Genomic DNA, 25,391 nt, shown 5'->3' with positions numbered 1-25,391 from the left:
AAAGCTTGGGACCTCAGTATATGATGCATGGATACAGGTACAGAAGTGGCGTAAGAAGGCGGATGTGAAAGCATGTATCTTCCTGCACACCCAGCACATCAGTTTGGGGACAGAAGTTTGATGCTTCCAGTTGCACCAAATCCCATGGATTAATCCTGAGAGCCCCTGCTCTATATCGGTTTGTTTTGTTGTCATGGAATGTATGCTAGGATGGATACCAAACAAGTTAAAGGTTACATCCAGGAAGTCAATCAGTCATTGAGACCGATCAAACAAGCACCACAATGAAAGAAGGCTCAGAGCCATAACTCCCTGCCATAAAACCTGTGACAGAATTAAGTCAAACAATTGGGTACTATAGAAAAAGCTCACTGTATAATAGGCCCATTTTAAGAAACCAGACAGGATATCGCATACAACTATTGACTATAGGGCAATACTTTCCATAAAACAACTGGCTCTTTAACAGCCCCTGGTTCCCAGGACAGTAAATGCTCTTCTGTGGGTGGGTGTGTCAGCTACATGAGAAATGGTCTTTATGATCCTGATACAAGAGCAAGAGAAACCACAGTTACATCTACTTGGGGTGCAAGTTTTTACCTTTATCACATACTCCAAGATTTTAACCATGGCCCCATCTTTGTCTGTGCCATGTTAGTTAAACAGCTGGAATCAATGATCCTCCCACCAAAGTAACAATTTTACAGTATGCAGATCATACTCTAACTGGAATGCATGAGGAAATGGTTCATTAAAGTATGAATGCTATCATCCAGCATTCACTGGAATTAAATATTAGTGTTCCATCAAGCATTTTCTGGAATTAAATAGTAGTGTTTTGACTTTACATGGTAGGGACCAAGTCAAGAATTTGCAGTTTTAAGTACACGATGAATAGGAGGACACAAAACTGTCCCAGAATCTTTATGAATACAGATATAAAACATTCAAGTACCTTCTGAGAAAGTCTAGTAAGTGGATACCAGAATGGCTAAGACACATAGGGAGTTATGATTTATTTCAACAGGATGCAAGGAGAAGATTGCCTGTGGCAAAAGTGTTGGCAATATATATAGTAAATACATGCCTTCTTGGGTTTGGTGGTGTTGGTTTTGGATTGTTTGTTTGTTTGCTTATTTTAAAAATGAGGCAGCACCTGTTAAAAGAACAACAGGCTGCCAATGTCAAGGAAGGTAAACTACTCTGAGAAAGTAACCAAGTAGATTATATTGGTCCTTCTTGAAGGCTGGAAATACATTTATCTCACAGATAAGCTCTGGGTCAAGAACTGATACTAGGTGATAATGTTACAGTAATCCTAAAGTCTAAAATTAAGCTGACTTTAGCTATATGTAATACTAGAAGGGAAATTGCAAATTATTTTATCAAAAAAATTAAGCTGGTACTACAGACACATAGGACAATCAATCATACTTTAAGGGCTCCTAAGAATTACTCAAATTGTAAACAATGAGAACAACATGATAATTTCAGCAATTTTTCTATAAACACTGCTAATAATCAATAGGAAGTCAATGCAAATGGACAAAATTAGGATATTACTTATTCCTGATTCTGTGTCTTACATGCAACTTGAATTGCTTATACAACAACCAAAACAACCTCTTAACAAAGGTACTCCTTTATTTAAGGCAACTGCACGATGGATGAGAGCCCATGATTATGGCTCCAAAATTAATGAGATGAACATAGATCTGAATTTAGCCAACTGGTGCATGGTACAAGACTTGTGCAGAATATAGCATCTTTCTCTATGTTGGCTACAAAAAACACTCATCAATAGGATACAGAAATAAAAGAGGTACCATGCAAACTTTGCTGGGCGGAATTGGTGTAGGACCACAAACACTGAATTCATTTAATACAGAAATTCTAGCAAATAAACTCTCAATATTGTAAGAATTGAAAGCTGTGGTAACCAGAACTGCAAGCTGGCTACCGACAGCTTTACAAACTTCCATACAAGACTGGCAAGGTACCTGGCACCTTTAGTGACACATGAATCTATCACTGTGGTGCCCATTACTAACCTCTGAAACCATACCACAAGAAGCCAGCTGTGCTTTATCTTGTAACTAGCATATATAGGTTAACCAAATTTGGATAGCCATTGAAAATAGTCAAAGACAAATCTTAGAAATTATATCCCTAATTTGGCAAGATGCAAATTCAATGGAGGATGGCTTAAAACTATTTAATATAATGTTGAGGGTTGTATAATGCAACTACAAAGGAGTTAATATTGCAGTTTTTAAGAATTTGTCATATTTATGTGCCACTCACATAAAAATCATACCCTTATGCCAATTTGCTGCCATCCCTAAAGTTTCTTTTCATAAAAAGACATGGATACCTACAGCAGCAGGAGATTGTTTGCATTGGAATACACATGCCAGTAATGAACTTAGCAAACACTATGCTCACTGGCTGTCATCCTGAGGATGCAGCTGCTTGACCACACCTCGAGCTAAGAATTATATATGAAATACTCCTCTGGTATGTGCATCTGGCAGCAGGTCTCCAGTGAGAGGTATATATAGCAATGGGTTTGAATGTGTGTCTGTACACCTTCAAAACTATCCACTTTGAAGATAATGTAGATTTTGGACATGGAAAAATTTACTGCTATCATATAACATATGTGGTTTACAGGTTAACATCTTGTTGACTAAAAAAAAAAACCCACACAAAAAACAAAAGATGTCTTATTTTATACTGTTTAAGACACAGTAACATGTGGCATGACCTTTGAGACACAAGATAACTTCCTCAAACAAAGTGCCAAGGTTACCTGACATCTGTCTGAAACTGGAAAACCTTTAGATGAAACACAAAAAAAATTGATATATGACAATAATGAACTGATTCAAGTAGTGAAAACCAATTATACCAAGATTTCTTTGTGGTGGTAAGCAGTACTTCACATCATCAAATTCAGTTGACAGTAATCTAAATGGCAGTTTGTGCTTAATGTCTTTTTCCAGCAAGACTATCAAGGTAGATATGAACATTTGCAAATGACACCAAGTGGAGAAAGTATAATGTAGAGTATTTTCTCATACAGGTACAACTGGGGAAAATCAGGCATCCTCCATGTTTAGATTCCAGGCACTACTAGATTTTCCAGCAGCTGGTAAAACTCTGCAAAACTTCACTGAATGCAGGACAATTTGCTTATCCTAAGTGTTCCACTACAGTATCTGACTGTATTGCAACCACTTAGATCAACCACTTTCCTAACTCACCTCAAAATTTTCAAAAGCAAAGTAATAAGGTCTTCCTGAAAAATCCCTTTCACCTAAAAATAAATTTTGCACCCGTTAAGACAAAATCATGTATTATTATACATGTACTAATTATAAATAACCGTCTTGTGTTCTTGTGCATTTGTTCTTGGCTGACCCAAAAGTCACTTATCAAGTTTATCTGACATCAGCTTTTATAAAAATAGAAAATAAAAACAAACAAACAAGCATCATTTTAGCAACTTTAATAGCTGTGCCAAAATTTAATCACTTGGGCTGAAAATTGCCATGATGATTGTCTGCTTTTGCCTGTATAAACTTAAATCAAAATTGTTCATATTATACTCAAATAATAACAGCTGCAGAAAAGCCCATAGAGGAATTAATAATTTCATCTTTCAAACAGGACTTGACTAGCTTGCAGCAAATACAGCACAGTCACACTCCAAAGAGGCTAAAGCAAAATTCTGAACAGCCACTTACTAAATAGCACCATCGAACCTGAATGCTGAATTAGAGACAGAGCAGACAGAGCTCTCCCCAAAAACTGCATATGATTATGTTGTTTCAGGCTGTCATACACTGCAAACAACCAACTTCAACTCTTCACAGCTTTTATATGCTTGAACTTGCAGCATAATACCTTTATTTGATTACATTGTTTACACATGTACACTTGCATGCACACATAAATCCTACAAATACTCAAATCAGGTAGAAAGAGTGCATCCAAATGGCACGAGTTTTAGAAGAAAGCACACATTACCTGTAAAGGAGAAATTCAAACCATTCACCTAATATGAATACATAGCTCCACATCCTGTTATTTGGCAGTACCATTCAGGCTCCATAAGATGGCAGACCTGCATACATTTAACAGATGTTGGTGTACTGACATTGCTGTAAATACATTTTTTTTTAAATGGTTGCTTTAAATTGATGGGACATGTTTTCACTCAGAATGTTTAGAATGTGATATATTTAGAATTGTAATGAACTCTGCTTACTACTCCATATTGCCTTTGCCATACACACGGCTTTGGACATGGCCTACATAAAGCACCTGTAAAAAAAAAAAAAAAAAAAAAAAAAAAAAAAAGGTAGCATCATCATTCAGAGCTGATTGATTGGGAATCACCATGGCTTGATCGATGTAATTCTTTCTAATAAACACATAATTGGTTTTTATTCCCATTGATTCATTCTAGAACTTTTGGTCATTGTAAGCTAACTCTAAGAATATATTGCTGCCCTGAATAAACCAAAGCCCTTGAAGTTATCTTTTAAACAGTCTGCTTTACAGGAGACTGTTTGGGGCAACAATGACTTGTTAACCCTGAAATTGGTATATTTATCTCCCATTGAATGATGGGATGATGTCACTTCTAAAAGCTTTTTTCAGGTTCTCTGACATTAATGTATTTCTATTATTTGTACAGTCATTATAGGATTATTACAGTAAATTAATACAACAAATTTGTTTTATGAGTCATATTAGATTGTTCTGGAAGATACTCCAGAACAAGGCAATGCCTTTAGCAATGCTTTATACCAATTTCCTTTCCATTTGTTAAGACATCAAGCTGTTTTAAACCTGAGATGTTCAAACAAGAATTTTTCAGAAACATTACTATACTTTAAGTGACCAGGTAAGAAACAGAACGAGTTTGCAGTCTCACTTTTATGTTTCACTTTAGCAAACTTGAACTCATAAAAATTATAATTACACAGGCATATAATTTTCCCATAAAGGTTTCATTGCACTTGTTCCACTTGGCTAGGATTACAAGGAAAAGTGGTTAGATTGTTTTTAATATTTTGAAAGAGTTCTTGGAAAAAAGACAGTAAGAAGTGTTCATGCCAGCAGGAAAGCAGTTTGTACTCAGCAGGGCTCTGAAAAGGAAACCACGGTAAGTTTAAATTAAAAACTGATCTACTTCCAGGTAACCAAATGGAACAAACAAAACAAATTACCAAGGAAGTTAACTCAAAATCCCTACACTAGCACATCAAGAATGTGATCCTAAAAACTGTAGTTAGGAAGAAAACTTTCACCAGAGTGAAAAAAATTGGGCTGTTATGTTCATATGCATATTTATAATTTTTTCATATGTAAACATGCTCTTTAATAATTGCTTAGCAGCAAAACCTTATTTAAAACACTGCTCCCTGACACATTCACAGGCTTCTTGCTGACTCACTCCTCAAGAATGGGATTTTGAAAAAGAGCAATGAAAACACCCCAGTGACAGAAATACTGAAGAATTTAGATAACGAGTGTCTGTAACCTACTTCTACCTTTAGACACTCATTGTATCCAGCTTCACAGATGTGCCAGGATGTTACTGCTGTTTAGAGAACCCCATCGTTTTTAAAGCAGTCCTGTAAGCTTCTTATTGGTGCAGAGACGACTTTCTGTGCTTCTGGTTTATCTACGGTTATTTCAATTAGAGACATACAAAAACATAAAAAACCAAAAAAACCCACACAGGTGTTTTTGGTATCTCTGCAGCTCCTTATGCCACAGGGCTGTGATGGGCTTTGGCCCGGCCTCGGGGGCCGCCAGCCCCACACGGGTGCAGACCAACCTCGTGCCTCGGCACAGCTCCACAGATAATATCCGGGGATAATTCTGCAGAAGCATCTCTTGTGTGTTGAAGGATTTTGCAGCGTTGCAGGGGGATATTTGAGCGATCAGCCCTGGCTGTGCCGGGCACATCCTCCCCCGGCCGCCGCTCCAGCTGTCACCGCAGCGGCACTGCCAGGGACGCTGCTCACACGGGCAGTGAAGGGCAGCACAGGAAGGTTTGTTCTGCCACATTTTGCGCCTCCGGCACCCTGTATTGTGGAACAGGATTGAGAAAAGAGGCTTTGTCATTCTGCTGGTTTTTTATGTATAAACCCTGCTCTAAAGAGGTCACTGACTGAGGAACAGCTTCTTCCCGCCAGCTCTGGCGTATGAGCCAAGCAATTGCTCTTGCTGCAAGTTGCAGCGGTACGAAGAGGCGGGAAATGTTCCGGCGGGACTGGCGATGCTGCCGGGCAGGGCCAGGGCCGGGGCCGGGCGGTGCTGCGGACAGCGCCTGCTGCAGGCCGCCATTCCCGCCGGGGCCGCGCCCGCCCCCGGCAGCGCGCTGGCACGCGCACCCCAGCATCCTCACTTGACGCATTGCAGGTACCGCGCCACCAATCAGAGGCCTTGACTCTTACCAGATAACCATTGCGGAGTCCCGTTAGCCAATCAGGCGCTCCTTGACAAAGTGCTGCTTCTGCACCGCTTCCGTCGGCCGCCGCCGTGCCCGGCCGCGGTAACCTTCCGCGAGAGCATATAGGTCCCGGCGCTGGGCAGCCGCTCTCTGGCGGGACCTGCCCGCCCAGGGACGGGAGACTCGGGACCGGAGCGGTGCCCCAGCGCTGCACTCGCCGGTGCCGCAGGACCCGGCAGCGCTGGGGGCAGCGAACAGCCGCCGAGCCCGGCGCAGAGCCCTCCCGCTGCGGCCCCGTGTCCTGCGGGAGAGGGAGGGGGCAAACAGGGTCCCTCGGAATGCCACGGGAGGCTCCGGGAAAGGGAAGCGGTTTGTGCTGTGCCGCCCGGGCCCTCGCTGGGGGTGTAACGTTAATGGCCATCGGCAGCTCCTGCCTGCTCGGAGAGCGGGAGAATCGCCGAGCCAAAGCCTCGGTTCAGCCGCATCCCCAGGTGCCCCCAGAGGAGCTGCAGAGCCGCCTGTGCCAGGCTGGCAAAGGGCAGCGGCGAGGGCGCAGTCCGAGCCCTGCAGTGCACAACCTCTGGGGAATTGCGGGTGCCGCCACAGCTCCCGGGGAGCGCCGGGGGAGAGAGGAGCCGGCCCTGAGGGGAGCCCGCTGCTTTACACGCAGCTTGGCTCCTCTGGGGCAGGCTGACCTTCCAGCACACGGACAGCTATTCCTCTGTATCCTTCCAAACACCTACCATGGGTGTACCTGCTTAAAAACCCACCTGCTTCCCCATACCCGCTGACCACTGAAGCGCAGGTTGAGGTGTAGCTGTTTTCATGCAGACACAATTCTGCCTGTGAGATCGCTCTCTAAAGGATGCTCCCTGGCCCCGCTGGTGGCTGAGGGTTTGCTGCAAGGATCTCAGGACAGACAAAATTCTAGCCATAACATTTTTTTTCAAGAATTACTCTAGATGACTGTTTGGCACCCATGGACTCATCACAGAACAGAGTTCATTTTTTTTTTTTTGCACAAGCCCGTGGGCCATCAGTGCGTCCTAAGAGAACAAGAGGAGACAAACTAAAGAAAGACGTGGGAGGAGGAGTAGGAAGATATCTATGTTTAAGCGATTTAACCCCATAATATTAATAACAAAATAGCCTATTTTGAGTCTTTTGCTTTTTTGCTTATTTAATGCTGAATATCTTGTTTCAGTTATATTTTAGTTGAGTGGATTGGTGCTCTGTAAGCCCCTAAAATAGAATATGGAGATAGAGACAGCAGAAGCAGAATGGTTGCCAAAGTGAAATGATCTGGAGTGCTGAGCACTGCATCAGCCCACACACAGGCCCACCCCGAGGATAGTGATGCAGAGAAGTCTTAGATGGTGCTCCCTGCTTGGAAAAATGATGTCAGTATTGGCAGACCCGAAACTAAACCAAAGGCTAACCAAAATAAACTCATTAAATGTACTTCCCTTCTATATAGCATAAAACCCCCCATTCTCAATGCAGTGCACCTTTGTGTTAGGCTTGTGCTCTTTAACAGCGCTGCTGACAGCTTCACAGCCAGCACATAACAGTGCACTTACTAAATATAAGTACTTCATTAGCATCTAGAATACTTCTGCTACCACAAAAATAACAACAAATAGCCATAATGTGGGGAAGGTCAATGCTGCTTGCCAGGAAAGGTGTGCACAAAGTGCTACATGCCTGGGACAGACCGGATTTTAGGCATATTTTTTATTCCACAGAAGCTGATAGCGTCAGAATAAAGCAGGCAGAACAGAGGTTTAATTAGGTAGCTGATGTGAACTGTACCCTTAGAAAAATGTGGGAAGAATATGAAGCCCCGTGGGACAGCTCTACTTTTTAAGTTTACAGAAAAGGATGGCTTTTCTTGGTACAATTTCTGGAGTTTCAACAATGGTGAGAGTAGCTTTAGGATAGAGATGCATACTCAGAGGGTTAGACATTTTAAGAGGCTGAGCTTCACATGAGCTAGTGTCCCCAAAACTAAAAACCTAAAGGTCGAGACAAAGAACTGGATCAAAGAGAAAACCTTAAGGGGGATATCCAAACCTACATTCTGGAGGCATCAGATGTCCCTGCTCACCAAAAGACTTTAAAGGAGACGAGCCCTCAGGAGAGGACTTCCTAGGCACTGCCATGGAACGTTCCCAGGGGAGAGGCAGTCTATTGGCTCTCTGACAATAGGTTGCAGAGTTTGGAATTTAGAGTTTTATACTAGAAATTAATCTTCTTCTCCAGGTTGTGGGAAAAAATAGGTTTTTTTCTCCCCAGAAATGTTGATAAATTAGAGAAGTTATTTCATTATGAGGTGGGTTTATTACTGGTGTATTCACAAACAACATAAAATAGCTATCCAAAGAAGTGCAATGACTCCATAGCTTTCTTTCTGTATGTAAGACAAAGGAACAAGTGTCATTTGGCAATGGTGCTGGCTTCCATCTGTAATTTGGGATGTATCTATACTTCCCATCTCAGGCCAGCTTTGCAGTATGGCAGATTAGAATGCTGGATGTGTCTTGGATGACAGTATTTGACCTCCATTATTAACTCAGGTGGTTTTGATCTTGAAGCTTTTTATCCTCAGGTAAGATTCTATCCCAAACTTACTGAAGCACCTCGATTCAAGTGTGTGAGGGAAAGGAAGAGAATAAATCCCTAATTCATGCAAATTAACATGGATTTATTGACTTCAGGGCATGTTTACATTGCTGAAAATCTGTACCAGAAATTATGATTCTGATTTAAAATTATGATCACCCTTGAACTGCAAATGTGGAGTTGTTGAGTTTTTTATCATTAGCTGTAGCATGAAGACTTATGGCAGTTCCACCTGACCCAAAGAAATTTCATTTGACATAAACCTATGACAAAATTACTATTTGGAGTTAAGTAAAGGAGGCTTGGCCATTAAAGGAGGTATCTGTGGATTTTAAATACCTGTCTGCCTATATCATATATATTCTTATATTTGTTAAGTTTATCTGGAACTTTTATTCCAAAATTGATATCCCAATTTTCCCCACAGGAGTATTCAGATGAAAATTAATTACTCATGGTCAAAGGGGAGGTATAAAAAACAATGCAAACAGCTCCTTTAATGATTTCCATAATGTAAAAAAGCAATCCTAAATATCTGTGAAGACTTTTTCCTGTGTTAAGCAGGACAAACTTGCCATGAGGAACATTACTGGGGAGGAACAAAATGATTTCCAGCCTTTCTTCAGCACTTAAATTCTGAAGAATATTTGTTTATCATTGTTTATTGTACCATTGTAAGCTATATATTAGTTCAAAATCTGTAGCTAATGGCAACAGCTGTTCAGCTTTTATCAATTCTAATGCAGAAATTTAGTATATAAAGTAAACTAGTTTTTGGCCCACTCATTTTTCCAGCATATTCTTAAGAAATAAAATGCAAACTCTAGACATTCCTAGTAAGTTAAATCTGACAAAAAATTGCTTGTTTGTTACATTATATCACTTAAAAATTTGAGAAATCCATCTACTGAAATGAAAAACAGAGTTTTCCCCATCATTAGAATAACCATTCCTGTAAGTATTGTTCTATACAGAATATTTTAAAATATATTTATGGTAAAAATATATTACTTTCCTTTGACAGATGTATTACCTGGTTTCATCATCAGGGAATATAGTTCTTATACGTGTATCTATCAGTGAAAAAACCAAGACCTCGGTATGCTTGGTAACATTATGTAAAAATATGTAATACTTAACAAACACACAATACATGAATATCCTTTCCTCTTCTGCATTTAATTCTGGAAAACTAGTGGATACAATTTGGCTTTTATCTGTTAAAAGACTAGCGGTAACAAAACACAGAAAAATGGAGCGAGTAAAGTGTTTATATCATGAATCATCCAATGTTTACCTTTCTATGAAACTGGCAATTGCAAAAACTGAGAAGGAAAATCTTGTTTTCACATATTCCAGTGTCTCTAGAGAACTCTTCATAGGACTATGAGGAAAGGTTGGGGGTTTTAAGACTGTGTGGGAAAGTTTTGGGGTTTTTTTTCCTTTATTTTACATTGCAAGTGTTAAAAAAAGTAGGGAAAAAAGCCTTTGGTTTAAAAGAATTGTATTATGATGTTTAATCTCCAAGATATACAAGTGAGTCTATATGTGGATGCAAGACTGTAATTCCCATATTTCCAAGTTTTTTTAAGACAGGATCTTGAAGGTTCCCAACTCAAACTATGCTAAGTTTAAACCATGAAACTTTTCAAATTATTGCATCTCAAGCATGCCATTTTACATAGGTACATGAAAAGAAACTCACTAATTTAATTACAATGTGTAAATAATTTAGTTCTAACAAATGGTTAAATTAGTTTCATATAAACATCTAAAACTTTACAAGACAACAGGCACTCAGCGTTGGTAACAATCGTGATTATTCAATTACACAGATGGCCTTCGAACACTAAATGCTCAGTGAAAATCCATAGTTGTATGTGATTATTGATACACACCAGTGGGAGTGAGGCAAATGTAAATAAAAATCACAAGCATGAAAAAGATTGAGGAATTGGGTTTTTTTCTTTTAATCTCTCTCAGAAGAGAAACACTTAGCTACAGGAATACGTATGTATGTACCCATTTAAAAATGCTCCAAGATCTGGAACATTAAATGTTAACATGACTGCAACTTTTATTTTCACCTCTTGTAAAAATAAATTCTGTTCTAGCTTTTTATTTCAATGGTGTTCCACCCACTTATTTGCAGTCTTAGTGATGCTTATAGTTTATAAAGATATTTGCCTAGGTTTTCACAGCTGCCAATGGCATTTGGAATAATCAATATTTTTGAAAAAATTGGTCTCCCCAAAAACATTGCCTATATGAATAGAATTTTGTAGACGGTGTAAAAAATCGATATACCAACAGAATTCTAGTTGACTTGAAAAACAGTACAACAAATTTAGTTTGGGTAGCTCACACATACAACTGGCAATGTTATACCCATGAAAACCAATCATTAATTTTTCCAGTTGCACAGATGTTGCATGCACATATATACTTGATTTTGGCTTCTTGTACTTCTAACTTATTATAAACTATCTATGCTTATTATCCTAATATCAGCCTCTCAGCTGTGCATGAAATGATATGACAAACTTCTGTCCATGTGTTCTCACATCTGTTCTCTCAGGACAGATGTCTGTGGAATGTTTTAATTTATTTTTGGGGGGGTTTTTAACTTACATAAATATAATATAAGAAAACTGTTGATATGTATGAGGCCATGTTCTTCAGTGCTCATGTTAAAAAACAGCCAAAACTGAAAAGCACACATTGTATCTAAGCAGTAAGGTTTATTATTTTGTCAGGTTCTCATCAGGATTCCTCCTTATATTGTGGGCTGCTCCCAAAGAGTGGACGTGTTAAGTCTGTGCAAACAAAGACCAACTGTAAGACTGTAATCTTACCTTCACAGCAAGGTGAAATTTAGGAATGCAATACTAGGTAGAATGGTTGCAAGTCTTCCATTGCAACTTTATTTATTTTATAAAAAAATGTATGAAATATTTTCTTACTATTACAGCTCAAACACTAGTCAACAAGAGCATGCTTAGAGAGTAAAGTGATTTAGAACAGTAAATTTATCCAGTCAAAATTAATTTTAATAGCTACTGCCTAGCCCTCTGTTCATAGAAAAGGTCTATGGCAATGGGATGGCAAGTTCTCTGGTGTCAGGCACAAACACTAATTCCATGGCCCAGTCCAGCTCCCACTGAGATTCAGGAGGTTTTGAATGAGGCTGTAGAAGATCCTGGCAAATCATTTGACATTGTATATCATTGGAATGACAGGGGCATTTCTTGCTTGGCCACAACTGAATGTAAATTTTAAGAGAACAAAGAATACTGATCGAGGTCTAGCTGTACAATTGAGTGAAAGCAAATTTACAAGGAGCAGGGAGATGCCAATTTAGATGATTTTTTATTTGCATTAAATAAGCAGCAAAAGATTAGCTTTCTGTTTTGTTTACATTAATTGTTGCCATATGTCAAGTTAGGAAAAAAATCCCCTTAGTCAGAATGGTATTTTGGAACATGTGCTATGAAATATTTTCAAATACAGAATGATGCAATTTAAATAGAAACTACTGCAGAACTCAACTGTGGCACCTAACTTGATCATCCTGATTTTTTGTTAATAAAGCAAGATAACTATATTTTAAACAACTTTAAAAGTAACTTGATTTCCAAATTTCATTTTAAATATCATTGAATTCTTAACATGAACCATCAAGAGTTAGGTAAAGTAGACACAAAAGTTTAAAGAAAAAAATTAAATAAGAATAAATGCCCAGCAATCCTTCTACTCAAAGGCCCTGTTAATCTTTGGTAACATTCATTGAAAGTAGAAGCCACTGAGTGGCTTTCTACTTCACATTTCCAAGTTTCATCACATATGTCCAAATGCTGTAATGCTGATAGTTTGTAAGAGACTCTACATAAATTTTAATTGCTTGTCTTATAGTCTCTCCTCAACAGATAAATCTAATCCCTTCACTTTTTAACAAGTGAAGGTTTGGATCAATGGAAGAACATATTACATGTGCTTAAAATTAACTTTAAGGTGATTGAAATAAAGCACCTACATTCTAAATTGTCACATTTAAATGTTGGTAAGATTATACTTCTGATAATACCTTTTCTTTGCAAGATAATTGTACAAATTTATTAGCCCAGCATTTATGTAGAATTCAGTATTTTAACAATGAGATCTTCACCTGTGACCAGCACAATAAGCTGAACAATTTGTACATGAACATTGTTCTTCACATGTCCCTGTGAGTCTCAGGGAGTTCCAAGATTCACTTATCCAAGCAAACACTCTTGTAGCTTACACCAATCAAACATTGCCCATGCTTTCCCAAAAGAAATGAAACTAGGAAAGTAAGAGCCTAAAATTGCTGATCTGGTTTGAAAATGAAAGATCTATTATTTGCATGTTCTTCCACAGGAAAAATGAAACAAAACAAACAAAAATAATCAGCATAACTGTTTGGTAGTTTAAAAAAAAAAAGGCATATTAAAAAAAGGAGGCTGGGCATTCCATATCTAACATGGAAGCTGTCTATAAACCTGTCATTTGCAGACCTGCCAGCTGCAAATTGGTTTTCTGACATCATTTCATACAGTAGTTGCTATACAAATGTTAGAATGGTTTGGGAACCAAACTATGACATTAAATATGCTATTTTCTTTGCTGAGAAATCCCTCTACATTGCAAACAGGTAATTGTTGTGCTTGCCAACCTATCACTGTGTTCCAGAAAGGCAAGCAAATAATCTGTAACTTCAGTGGCAAAGCTATTGAAACTGTTAAACAGAACCAAACTGATTTTGTCTTTATTTCAAACACTGAAAGTATGGGTGATTTTTCAACAACAGAATAGACAAATGAATTTCAGAAGATTTAGTGCTATACTGCAAGCAGATTTATCAGAATTGTGACCACACTGGAAATACTGCAAGCCTCCTAATCCAGAGAAAGGCCCAATCTAAAACCTTCAACTAAAAATATCTCAAACTACAACAAAACTCAAAATCTAAGGGAACCTGTCAAGAATGGAGCTAAAATCCTGGATTCCAAAGTGGGTCCACGGTTATTTGTGCTTCCATGCCTGTTAAAGGAGGTACAGTGTGAATACTGCAATATCTTTTTGGCTTATTACCAGTGTGGACAAAATCCTCAGAGCTGACAGGGAAGAAATGAAGAAAACACTTGGCCATCAGGACACGCTTTTGCCGCCTCTCAACTGCAGGTTCTGGAGAGGCTGAAGTGACACCTCAGTTCTGGACCATCCGATTCTGGATTGAATTTCGCCGTCGCCTGGATTTTGGTGCTTGACAAAAGCCCTATGAGTAAAAAAAAAAAAAAAAAAAAAAAAAAAAAAAAAAAAAAAGCAGCTGTGCTCGCTTCAACATTTTAGTTTTACAGTCGGTGTCACACACGCCTTGTCACCGAAAAAAGGAGTCCTTTATGAAGGTTTCAGGTTTTTTGCCATCCTCCTCTCCGGGTGCCGCTCGGGGCTCCCGGGGAGCGCGGCCCGCCCCACGGCGGGAATGCTGGATAGAAAATAAAAACCAGCACAGCTCGGCCGAGACGCCCTCGCTCGGGGGTTCCGGCCTGGAGAGCGGCGGGGACCGGCGGTGAATAGCTCCCCGCGGGCTGCCCGGCACCGGCGCTCGGCACAGGAGCGGCCCCGGCGGGAGCGGGCGGGCCTGGCCCCTCTGGCGGAGCTCGGCCCGGGAGCGGGAGCGGGAGCGGCCCCGCCGGGGGAGGGGAGGGGCCGGGCGCCGAGGGGCAGGGCCGGCCGCCGCAGTCACCGCGCACACACCGCGCCGGGGAGGAGGGAAAGGGCCGCTCCGGCGGAGGGATACGGCCCCACGTATATAGCGGGCGGCGCAGGCTCACAGCCCCAGCACTCTGAACCGCGCCGGGAGGAGGCAGCAGCCGCCGCCGCCGCTCGTGGTCGCGCAGTTCGAGCAGCCGCCGCCGGGCCCGCCGCCGCCGCGCCATGGTAGGGGCTCGTCCTTTCGTTCGGCCGGGCGGGAGCGGCACGGGGTGCCCGGGCCGGCCAAGGGGGCTGGTGCGCAACGCGCTCGCTTGGCTGGGGACGGGCGGGCTGGCGGAGCCGGGCTGTCCCCGGAGAGGAGCGGGGGTGGGGGAGCCTGGCGGGGCCCTTCCCGCCCGGGTCTCCGCAGGGGGAGCGGTTCGGTGGCCGCAGACTCTTCCTCTCCCCCTCCCTACCCCCCGCCGCCTTTCGCGGGATGGCCGCGGAACTGCGGTCCTTCCTTCCTCTTCCGCCGCTTCCTTCCCCTTTCCCCGGGCCTGCCGTGTGGGCGCCCCGGCCCCGCGCCCTCCCTCCCTCCCTCCCCTGCGGAAAGGGCCGGGCGCGTCTCCCCGGGGCCGCTGCGGGCGGGTCTGCGGGCGAGGATCCGCCGGGCTCCGGCACCAGCTGCACTGCGCAGGGAGCGGGGGGGCGCCCGGGGGAGGGACCGCGCTGCAGCGACTGCGCCCCCCCGGGCCCCCCCAAAAAAAAAACGCAGCCGCGGCAGCGGAGCCCATCGCTGTCTGCATTACATCATGTCTCCTCCTCTTCCTCCGGCCCCCGCGCACCCCCCGGCCGCTCGGCTGGAAGCGGCCCAGCTCCCGCACGGGGGGCTCGGGGCGGGCGGGGCGCGGCCTCCCCTCTCCCGGGGCTGAGGGAAGAGCTCCTGCCCCGGCCGCCCGCCCGAGGGAAGGCGATGGCGAGGGAGGGCTGGCCGCCGAGCGCCCTCGCGGCTCAGTGATGAGAACGTGGTGTGGCCGCCGGCTGGAGAGGGAGGAGGGAGGGGAAACGGGGACGCACTGCAGCAGTGGGTGGCTGCCGGCCGGGAAGGGCGCCTGTTGCTGCGGGCTCCCCTCCCCGCCCCGCCGGCCGGGCGATGCCCGCGGGAGCGCTCCGCATCCCCTGCCCCTGCTGCGCGCCCAGACAGCGCACAGGAGAGCCAGGGGAAGGGCTGGGATCTTCCCGGCGGCTTTTCCCTTCCTACGAGAGCGGAGGAACAGTTGCTGACTGACCTCTAATCGCTTTTTGGCGATCTGGGTGTTCCTCGACTCTGTCTCCCCATCTCCCCTTCCCGCAGGAGAAGGCTGACATCACCGGGACAGGATTTGATGACTTGGCTGGGTGGGGTGATGGCTCCAGCCCTGGCTGGGTACCTTTGTCCTGTCGCTGTGCTGAGGGGACAGTGGTTGAGCCTGTTGCTCGGGAAGGTGAACCCCTCGGCAGTGCAGGGTCGGGTTGTGTCCTCGGCATCACCAGCTGTGCAAAGGTTTTTGTTGGTTTTTTTTTTTTTTTTTTTTTTTTTTTTTTTTTTTTGGTGGGTTTTTTGTTCTTTCTTTTTTTCGTTTGAAATACGATTTTTAGAAACCTTCAGCGAGCTCCGATTAATGGGGCAGTGAGCTGGTGCTGTGGGCTGGAGGTTTTTTGCCAAGGTGTGGCTCTGTTTCCTGTTCTGCAGGGCAGTGAGTCTGTTATGTAAATTCCTTAGATAATCTTTAAGTGAAACCTCGCAATTTCTGGAAAATCACAAAGAGTGCAGGAAGTCGAGCTGGATTTTCAACACAAGCTTTTTTCTTTTTTTTTTCTTTTTTTTTTTCTTTTATTAAAGAAGGCTGTCTTTAGCTGTTAGCATTTCTACCCTTTTCTTCCTCCTGCAACACACCGTGGGGAATTGTTTAATCATTTCATACAGACCTTAAAACAAACCCCTCACCTAATTACAGATGACATCTGCGTATTTCCCTTAACATATAGAACAGATTTTCAGCCCTATCCTTTTCCCACATACAAGAGCTTAACGTTGTATAGCTGATTAATTTTCCATTGTATTTGTTGCTCTTTGCTGCAGTTAGATGGTTTTTATACTTAAATAATAATATTTTAAGACAAGCAGGGTTTGCCTGCCTTCTGACCTACAAAATTCTCTGTTCTATTTGTAAAAATGGTCCAGTAAAATGTGTTTAAAGCAAGCTAGTAGCTCATTCTTCAGTATCTGTGATTAGGCATGTAAAATCCTCCTTTTTTTTTTTTTTCCTTTAATAGGAGAAAGTATATTTTTCCATAAAGAACTAGTTAGCTCCTTTGAGTTCAAACAGTGGAGCTTTTTGTGATGCTCTGTCCATACATAGAGAGAGGCTTCTGGAAGGATGTGGTTATCACAGTTAAGCTCCAGAAAGCCCTTTTGATTGCCCAAAGCTGTATACCTTTGTATTCAGTGGCCTCTTGATGTACAGAAGGTCATAAGCAGGTATTTTAACTCTTGCCACTTAAAATTATATATAAAACAACCTGCATGTCAGGATGAGGCACCTTAAACTGCTTGGCTGAATGGAAAAAAACAATATGATGGGTGAAAACTGTAATTGCCTTTGTCAGAGGTGGCAAAAATCTCTATAACACGGAGATGTAATTTGTGATCTCACAGCAGAGCCCTTGTGTGGGCTGGCAGAGGGCTGGAGGCTGCAGGGGGAGGTGGGGAGGGCAGGCAGGGCTGGGGCAGTGGGCGGCTCTCAGCCCACGCCTGTGGCACCCCCACGCTGTGCTGGGCCACTGCACTGCTGGGAGTGAGTGGTGTGTGCTGTGAAACCCCAGACACCTGGCACTAGGGATTTGGTGCCTCTCTGACCCCTTGCAAGGAGCCTGCCCTGTGTCCTTCACTGGACCAGATCAGATTCACCAAGTTGCAGGATGGCGTTTGGTTCTTGCGTGCAGTTTCAAACCAAGTTAGCCTGTGTGCTTTTGGGAACAGCTGCATGGTGTAGGTGAGTGCAGTCTCTCCCTGTAGAGTTCCAGGGTTTGAAAGTGACTTCATGAAAGCAATGATAAATCACTTCTGAAATTTAAAGGAAGTGCCTCATGGCTTGACAGAGCTGGAGGTAAACAGTATTCTAAAATGTTCTATTCTTCGTGTAGGCTGATCAGCTGACTGAAGAACAGATTGCTGGTAAGTGTTTTGATGATAATTTTTTTTTTTTTGCTAGCTCTTGTGACGGAAAGAAAATATATTATTTCAAGCAGAGTGGAAGAGAACATCTTTGACAATTTTAAATCTGTACTACCATTTTTGAAAAGCACTCACTTAAAAAATCCCAAACTAAAAAAAAACAACTTGACAGAAATATTCTGGAAGATTACTGGTTCATTGCCTCTTAATTTAGACTTATTCCTTGGACTACAAATAATGATATTTTTTTAGATGTTCAGACTTGAGCCAAGTTCTCCTAGATTTCCTGCAAACAGAATTAATTGCTGGACTCAAATGAGCTACTTAGAGTCAAAACCTGGATACTCTTTTAATAGAGTGAAGATAAACTACAAATGAAATGCCAACAAACAAACCTCAGATGGGTTTCTTACACATTATTACAAGCCTGTGTCTTATAAATAAATCTTTTAATAGACTGGCTGTTGTTCACTCTGGTCAGGAGAAGGAGCATTATTTGACCTTCTGGAGACCAGTCTCCTGGTTGTGGCTGACACTAATTCTTCCTGTCTTCTGACTTAAAAATAAGTGGTAAATGACAATGCTTTTGTTCCTATAAGTCTGTTAATTGTAAAGGGAACCCAGTGGCTCCTTTCACTTATTTCAGACAGCTGCTGTTTGTGGAGCAACTGTGCCTCAGGCAAGATGCAGATGCATGGAAATGAATTACAGAGTTGTAATGCAAATAAATAGCCACATGAAATAAGTTTGACTTTACTGTGAAAATTACATGTTGGTATTGTAAGTAATTTTTTTATTTGTATTTGAGAGTGTTAATTCTCTCAATAAAGGGACAGTTAGATGAAAAGAGAAAATGTTTCTTAGAATTGTAGCAGGCTTTTTCAGTAGAGTGCCTTTTTAGTCTTTGGTTTTCTCATGCTGGTGATGTCTCTAAACACTGGGATTGTTTCTGCCTCTAGAATTCAAGGAAGCCTTTTCCCTGTTTGACAAAGATGGTGATGGTACTATCACAACAAAAGAACTGGGAACTGTCATGAGGTCACTGGGTCAAAATCCAACAGAAGCAGAATTGCAGGATATGATCAACGAGGTAGATGCTGATGGTAAGTGTTGGAAGGTGCTGTGCTCATATGTGACCTCCACACCTGGGCCTAAAGTGCATAGGGAAGACTATGACATAGAGCTCTTAAAGCAGTTTCAACATTCTGGATAGACTCTAAACTCGGCAGGATGTCAAAGGTGCTAGCAGTATTTGAGACTGAAAACAGGCGATGGGCAGAGACAAAGTTATGCTGTTTGTCTTTAATATTTTATGGGTCACAGGCTTCCTATTGCTATCTGACTTGGCCCTGACCTGCCATTAACCTTTCTTTCCATCCAGCTTTTCTGTATGTGTTTTGTCAGCCCATGCTGGTTTTAACAGCTTTACCAATGCTTGTGGTTTTGGCTAAGGCAAAGAATGTGTTAGGAGTGGAATAGTGTTTTCAGTGGAAGTTTAGCAACAGGAAGAGCCTGTATAGCCTATCTAATGTATTAAATCCCTAATAGATAAAGAGGGGCTATTGGCAGCAAGGGCAGAAAACCTTTCCTATATCAAGGCTAACAATTATTTTAAATTAACACCAGAAAGCCCCTATTGAAACACATATTGTGCTTCTGAATTCCACATAAGCTAACAGTTTTAAAAAGGAAAAATATTTCCCCTGCTCAGGGATGTCAAGCCTTTAGCCTTCTATGTTGGTTGTGATAGCGATTTTTCTCTAGCCTTTTTGTAAAAGAAGAGTGAGAGTGTATTGGCAAGAGTATAAATTATTGTATTATCAGGCTATATTAATTACAGTATTTTCTTAAAAGAGGTGTAAGTTGACCTTAACTGCCAATTGAAAAGCTTCAGTGTCTGCAGTGGTATGTAGAGCTTGTGTGTAGTAGCTTCTCTAGGCTCAGACCAAATGCTGCTCTGATGAATTTAAAAAGGAGACTGAGGACTTCAGATAAGTATGCCTGCTCAACTGTTTAAATTTGGGTTACAGCAGAATGCTCTGCTAGTCCTCTGCGTATTTATTGAGGTTTTTTTCAAAATGGAGTATGAGACCTGTGTTCATATTTTACTGGTACATAAAGCTGGCCATGATGATAAATAACTGTATATTTCTCAGGCTGGAATCCTTAGGATGCCAGGATTTTCTTAAAATTCATTTGTTGCACAGTGGATTTGTATGCTTCTTTAAATCAATGGATAGATCTTAGTTGCACAGTAAACTGTTTAATGTGGTTTTCTGAACTTAATGTGCTTTTTTGGCATATAGAGCTGAATCCTGACTGTAAAAGCTAGTTTCTTCACCATACCACTTTTTTCCTAATTTTGAGCAGCCTGAAATTTAAATCTTCGTTTTGAATGAAAAGCTTAATCATAGGTGTGAGGCCTGGATGTCAGCAGGGATTTTCAGTTTTGCAGTAAGATACCTGTAGAGAACACCTTTAGTTAAGCTTATCAGTAATAACAAATAATGTTAGCTTTTCTTGTGTCACTGGAATTTGCAGATCCTTGTTGCCCCCTAGAATGGTTTGTTGCTTTTGTGGTGTGCAACTTTGGTTGATAAGACAGTTGATTTTTAGATAGAAAAAAGTATTTATGAACAGTTTAGTGAAGTGTGATGTTCCCAAATATTAGATAACCTAGGATTGTAATGGCAGCTTAATATGTGTTCTTCCTGGAAGACACAAAATTTAAGAGATTATGAAGAAATTAAAAGGTTAATTTTATGAGAGTTATTTGAAGTAAAGATAAGTCTTGTTATTAGTTAACCTTGAAGCATCAGACTGACATTTTACTTGTAGCTTGGGTGGCAAATGGTGTGGCCTGTCCTTGAATGAAGGCAGCAGTTGATTTTGTGCTGAAACAGAGTGGCTGCTCTGGCTACTGCATGTTATAATAGCAAAAAAGGCAGTGGTAGCAATTTAGAGAGAAGAATCAGTTTGTCTATAAGGACAGTTAATAGAGCATTTGTCAGTCTTGTTCTTGGCTAAGTAAAGTGCCAGATTTTTGTTTGCTAATGAAGAAAAGCATGGAAGTTTTTAATTTTTGGAAGTTTCTTTTTATTAAGGCAATGGCACTATCGATTTCCCTGAATTTTTAACCATGATGGCCAGAAAAATGAAGGACACAGACAGCGAGGAAGAAATCCGCGAGGCATTCCGAGTCTTTGACAAGGTATTACCAAAAGTACAGCTGCTCTTCAAAAGTAATAATGATGTCTATATTTTCCTTAGTGTTTTCTCTCTTCCTGTCTAGAAGAAGAAAGAATCCTCTAGTAGAAGCAGAGGAATTGGAAACATAGCAGTGATTGTTCTGAATATAGAACCAGGACTGTTGCAGCCTGGTTTATGCTTGCTTTATACAGCAAGGCCTAAGCTTTAGGCTCATGCACGAGGAAAACTTTCTGGCTTTACCTTAGAAACAGAGATTAGCAGAACTTAATGCTTGGTGCAGGCAGGGGAGTGGTGGGGGTGGTGTTTTTGAGACCTATGGGTAGAGGAGGGGGATTTTTTTGTACCTTTTGACTTTGAGGGGAATTGGGAAACTTTGGCCTGGATGCACAAAGTTTTATACTACCCTATGGAAGCTTTTGAAGTCAAGATGATGTATCAGTATTTGGAGGGACACAAAGTATTTATTACATGTTCTTTTTTTCAAGATGTGAACTTTGAGGTTGCTTTCATGAAATCTTAAGAGCAAACAAGCTCACTTGAGCTTGTTTAAGAATAATGACATATGTCAATTTTCTAGAACAGGGGTTCTCCTCTTTGGGTTGTTTGAATATGACAGATGTTATAGAAGAATTGTTGAGTAGCGGCTGGTGCAGATGTAAAGCCAATGCACATGTATGTGTGGAAGATGACTTTACTACTCTTTATAGGAAAAAAGTGTCAGTTTCTAGTGCTTTGCTGAAAATGTGGGGGATTTCTGCAGACTAGATTAGTGTTTAAAGCCACTGAGGTAGGTTATCTACTGCTCTAAGATAGTGTATCCTTCCAGTGTGTGGAATTTCTGAAGTGGCTCAGACTGAGCTTTAGGTTTGGATGTTGCAAATTGTGACACTGGCTTAGAAGTGTCAATTTCTCTTCTCTTTTTAATTTCACCATAAAATTTCTCAGATCTCCTTATGGCTAGCATTTAAATGCTTTCTTTGATTTGTTATATATCATCTTATCCAAGAAGTCTAACATAGTCAGCTGCAGTCTGGTTATAGAGGTAGTGTTAACACAGTAGAGAAAGTTGACTTCATTCTTGCTCGTGGGGAAGTGGGTCTCTTTTTGGCCTTGTTTAGGCAGCAGAGACTAAACAAAAACTTTTTTGATTTTTGTTTCTGTGTTTATTTTTGAAAACTCTTTAAAAACATTGAGATTACCTTATCACAACTACAAGTCAGGCATGCAGTTGTTATTATAACACAATAATTGTATGGAAGGATATGGTGTCATGCATGCCTCGGAAGGCAGTGGGACTAATACATATTGCAGTTCATACAGTGTGCCAGATCTGTACATCTGTCCCAAGTGCCATAAGGCTGTTTCAGAAGCAGTTACTGGAAACCTAGGTGTAGTTTCCAAGCTAGTCAGTGTCAGCATTGTTGTTCATGGTCTTGTCCTCTTTTCTCATAGGATGGCAACGGCTATATCAGTGCAGCAGAACTACGCCATGTTATGACAAACTTAGGAGAAAAGCTAACAGATGAAGAAGTAGATGAAATGATCAGAGAAGCAGACATTGATGGGGATGGGCAAGTCAACTATGAAGGTAAAAAGATGCTTGTCTTGACTCAAAACCATTATTCAGACTGAGGAAAGCCTGCTTCATAAGGCATAATTTTTAATAATTTGAGACACTAGTTTATTTGCGTGTCCACTTCCATGGACAAAACCTTAGATGCAGTGAAAGGTGCTTTTTGTATGCCAGCTGTGTTTTAGACACTTTTGACTTAAGTTACACTGGAGACAGTGAATCACAGTGACTCTTTATCTTTTCAGAATTCGTACAGATGATGACTGCAAAGTGAAGAGACCTCCTTTACACCTTTTTTCCTCTAGAAGAATCAAATTGAATCTTTTACTTACCTCTTGCAAAAAAAAAAAATGTTCATTTATTCATTCTGTTTCTGTATAGCAAAACTGAATGTCAAATTACCTTCTGTCCACAAACTGCATGTAATGGTTGGTGGTCCTGTCCCTAAAAGATAAAGTTAAACATCAGTTTTACAATATAAATAATTGTACTACCTTGAAAATAAAAAAAAAAAGGAAGCACTTAGTGAACTCAAAAGTTCCATTTGCTAATGACTATTACACTGTTTGGGCTGGCCAGTTTTTCATGCATGCAGCTTGACAATTGAGCACAGTCAGACATGTGTATCAAAAGGAAAAAAAAACCTAAAGGATCCACTGTCTTGTTCAACAGTGGATTCTAGTTCAATTTGTAGTATAAATTGTCATAGCTGGTTTACTTTAAATTTGGTTTATACCTCAGGATGGTATGCAGCAAAATGGTTGAAGGATGCAAAACTTAAGGAAAATGCCCTAAAGGTTGAATGGTTCTCCTGTACGTAGCAGTGTGCTCCAAAAATAGGATGATCTTAACTATGGATGACATGTCTGTGTTAAAATACTGGTTTAACATTGTCTGCATTGCACTATAGTGAAACGGGTGTCAGGCTGTTACCGTTCACAAAATTTTTAAAAGAAACCTTCACCAAGGGAGCATCTTTGGACTCTCATATTTTTAAAACCTTCTGTACCATGACTTGGAGCTGGCGGAGTAGCCTGTGGACTTCAGCACAACTATCAACATTGCTGTTCAAGATATTACAATTTATGTCCATTCCAAGTTGTAAATGCTAGTCTTTTTTTTCCAATAAAAGACCATTAACTTAAAGGTGGTGTTAAATGCTTTGTAAAGTTAAAATATATATATATATAATTGAGATAATAAACCAAAAAAGCAGTAGGAAGGAAGTGTTTCTATGAATGACTTGCTGCTAAATTATAATGCACATGTATGCAATAAGTTATCCCCTATCTTTTCAAGATGGCAAGAACTGACCTCCTGTAACCCAAGACCTTTGCTATAAATAAATGAACTTGTGCTTGCCTTTCATATTACGACAATGTTAATTTAGTTGGTCTCAAAGTCGTGTAATGCTGACTCGTCAACTATCAGCACAGAAGTAACACCTCATTTCACTACAGTGGAGAGCTCTGAGCATGCATGTCAATACTGGGGAAACATGTATAGGTTGCTTATGTTTTTTTGACAGGTTATAAAAACTAGTTGGAGAATTTAAACAGCATGGACTTCATAGATATCTGTGATTCTCAAACATGCCAAAAATGCATTTATCTACCCGCAGAAAGAAAACAAAAGGACATTTTACAATATGTGTTTAAAAAAACCAAATTAAGCCTTTTTGGAAACTGGGGCTATTATGTCTTGACTTCTCAAACACTTGCATGAATTTTGTGGGGTGGAGAAGAGGACTAGGGTTAATTTAAAAACAATCTTATTACTTCTGCTTTGCATGCACTAGCAGTGCTTAGTCATTCCAGTTCTCTGAATCAGTGTTCTCTGATCCTTCAGCTTCCCCATGAATGAGTGGCAAAGCAGCTGTGTGCACTCTTCTTTGAAAGAAGAATGCTGCTTCTCCTTCTTTTTTCTTACTTTTTTTTTTTAAGCAGAGCCTCCATGTGGAAGGCTTTTATGCTTGGGAGGGAGGGACTATAGCATAATTACTGACTGCAAGTTTTTGTTTCAAAATGTAGTGGGTTGCAAACCGTAACTGCTTGATTGCATTTGGTTTTGGAGAGTATTGATACCGTCTCTAGGAAGAGATGGCAAGTCTCCATTCATCCTGTCTAACTAAGGTGCGTGTGTTAAGAACTTGGTTTGCTCAGTGAGGGGTCGAGACACCTCCAGAAGGCAATTGAGACTACCTGCCTTCAGTGATTTTTACTTTTTTTTTTTTCCCTGGGGGGTGGGGGGAGTTCTGGGTGACGAGGGACCCAGACACCTTAACCAAGTGCCTAAAAGTTAGATGGGCTGAATGTAGGCAATTTGTTGTAAAGGCTTATTACCGTGGCTGTGAATGCTGTCCTAGCAAACTGGCCTCAGTGATGGGAATGTCTGACTACCGTTTAAAAGTGGAGTCATGCACAGCAGCTGCAAACTGCTACCTTAGAGTAGTGCTTGAGAATGGCTGCACTGATTCTGTAGACCAGCTTTTAAAGAGAACGTACCCAAGAGACAGGCAAGGTAGGAACAACGGTTGCAGCTCTGAACTAATTTCTTCTGCCTGGGTGTGCAGAGATCTTGTC

General features: G+C 41.3%; 1 protein-coding gene across 1 annotated transcript; it reads left to right on the top strand.

The window, feature by feature from the left end:
• The first annotated feature begins 14,945 nt into the window (after positions 1–14,945).
• Positions 14,946–24,177, top strand: CALM1 (calmodulin 1). The gene is made up of 6 exons (XM_083863132.1): positions 14,946–15,055; positions 17,996–18,026; positions 18,986–19,129; positions 21,131–21,237; positions 22,689–22,824; positions 23,055–24,177. Exons 1-6 carry the CDS (start codon positions 15,053–15,055, stop codon positions 23,081–23,083), a joined length of 450 nt encoding a protein of 149 aa, XP_083719258.1. The 5' UTR covers positions 14,946–15,052; the 3' UTR covers positions 23,084–24,177.
• Positions 24,178–25,391: the final 1,214 nt, after the last annotated feature.

The sequence above is a fragment of the Zosterops lateralis genome, assembly GCF_965231275.1.
Source record: "Zosterops lateralis genome assembly, chromosome: 6".
NCBI classification, from domain to species: Eukaryota; Metazoa; Chordata; class Aves; order Passeriformes; family Zosteropidae; genus Zosterops; species Zosterops lateralis.
Note: the sequence above shows the minus strand (reverse complement) of the source record. Positions and strands in the feature narration are given on the sequence as shown.

Coding starts and splice junctions, on each gene's coding strand:
- CALM1 (XM_083863132.1), top strand. Junction 19,130..21,130: donor CAACGAGGTAGATGCTGATG/GTAAGTGTTGGA, acceptor CTTTTTATTAAG/GCAATGGCACTATCGATTTC. Junction 21,238..22,688: donor CATTCCGAGTCTTTGACAAG/GTATTACCAAAA, acceptor CTTTTCTCATAG/GATGGCAACGGCTATATCAG.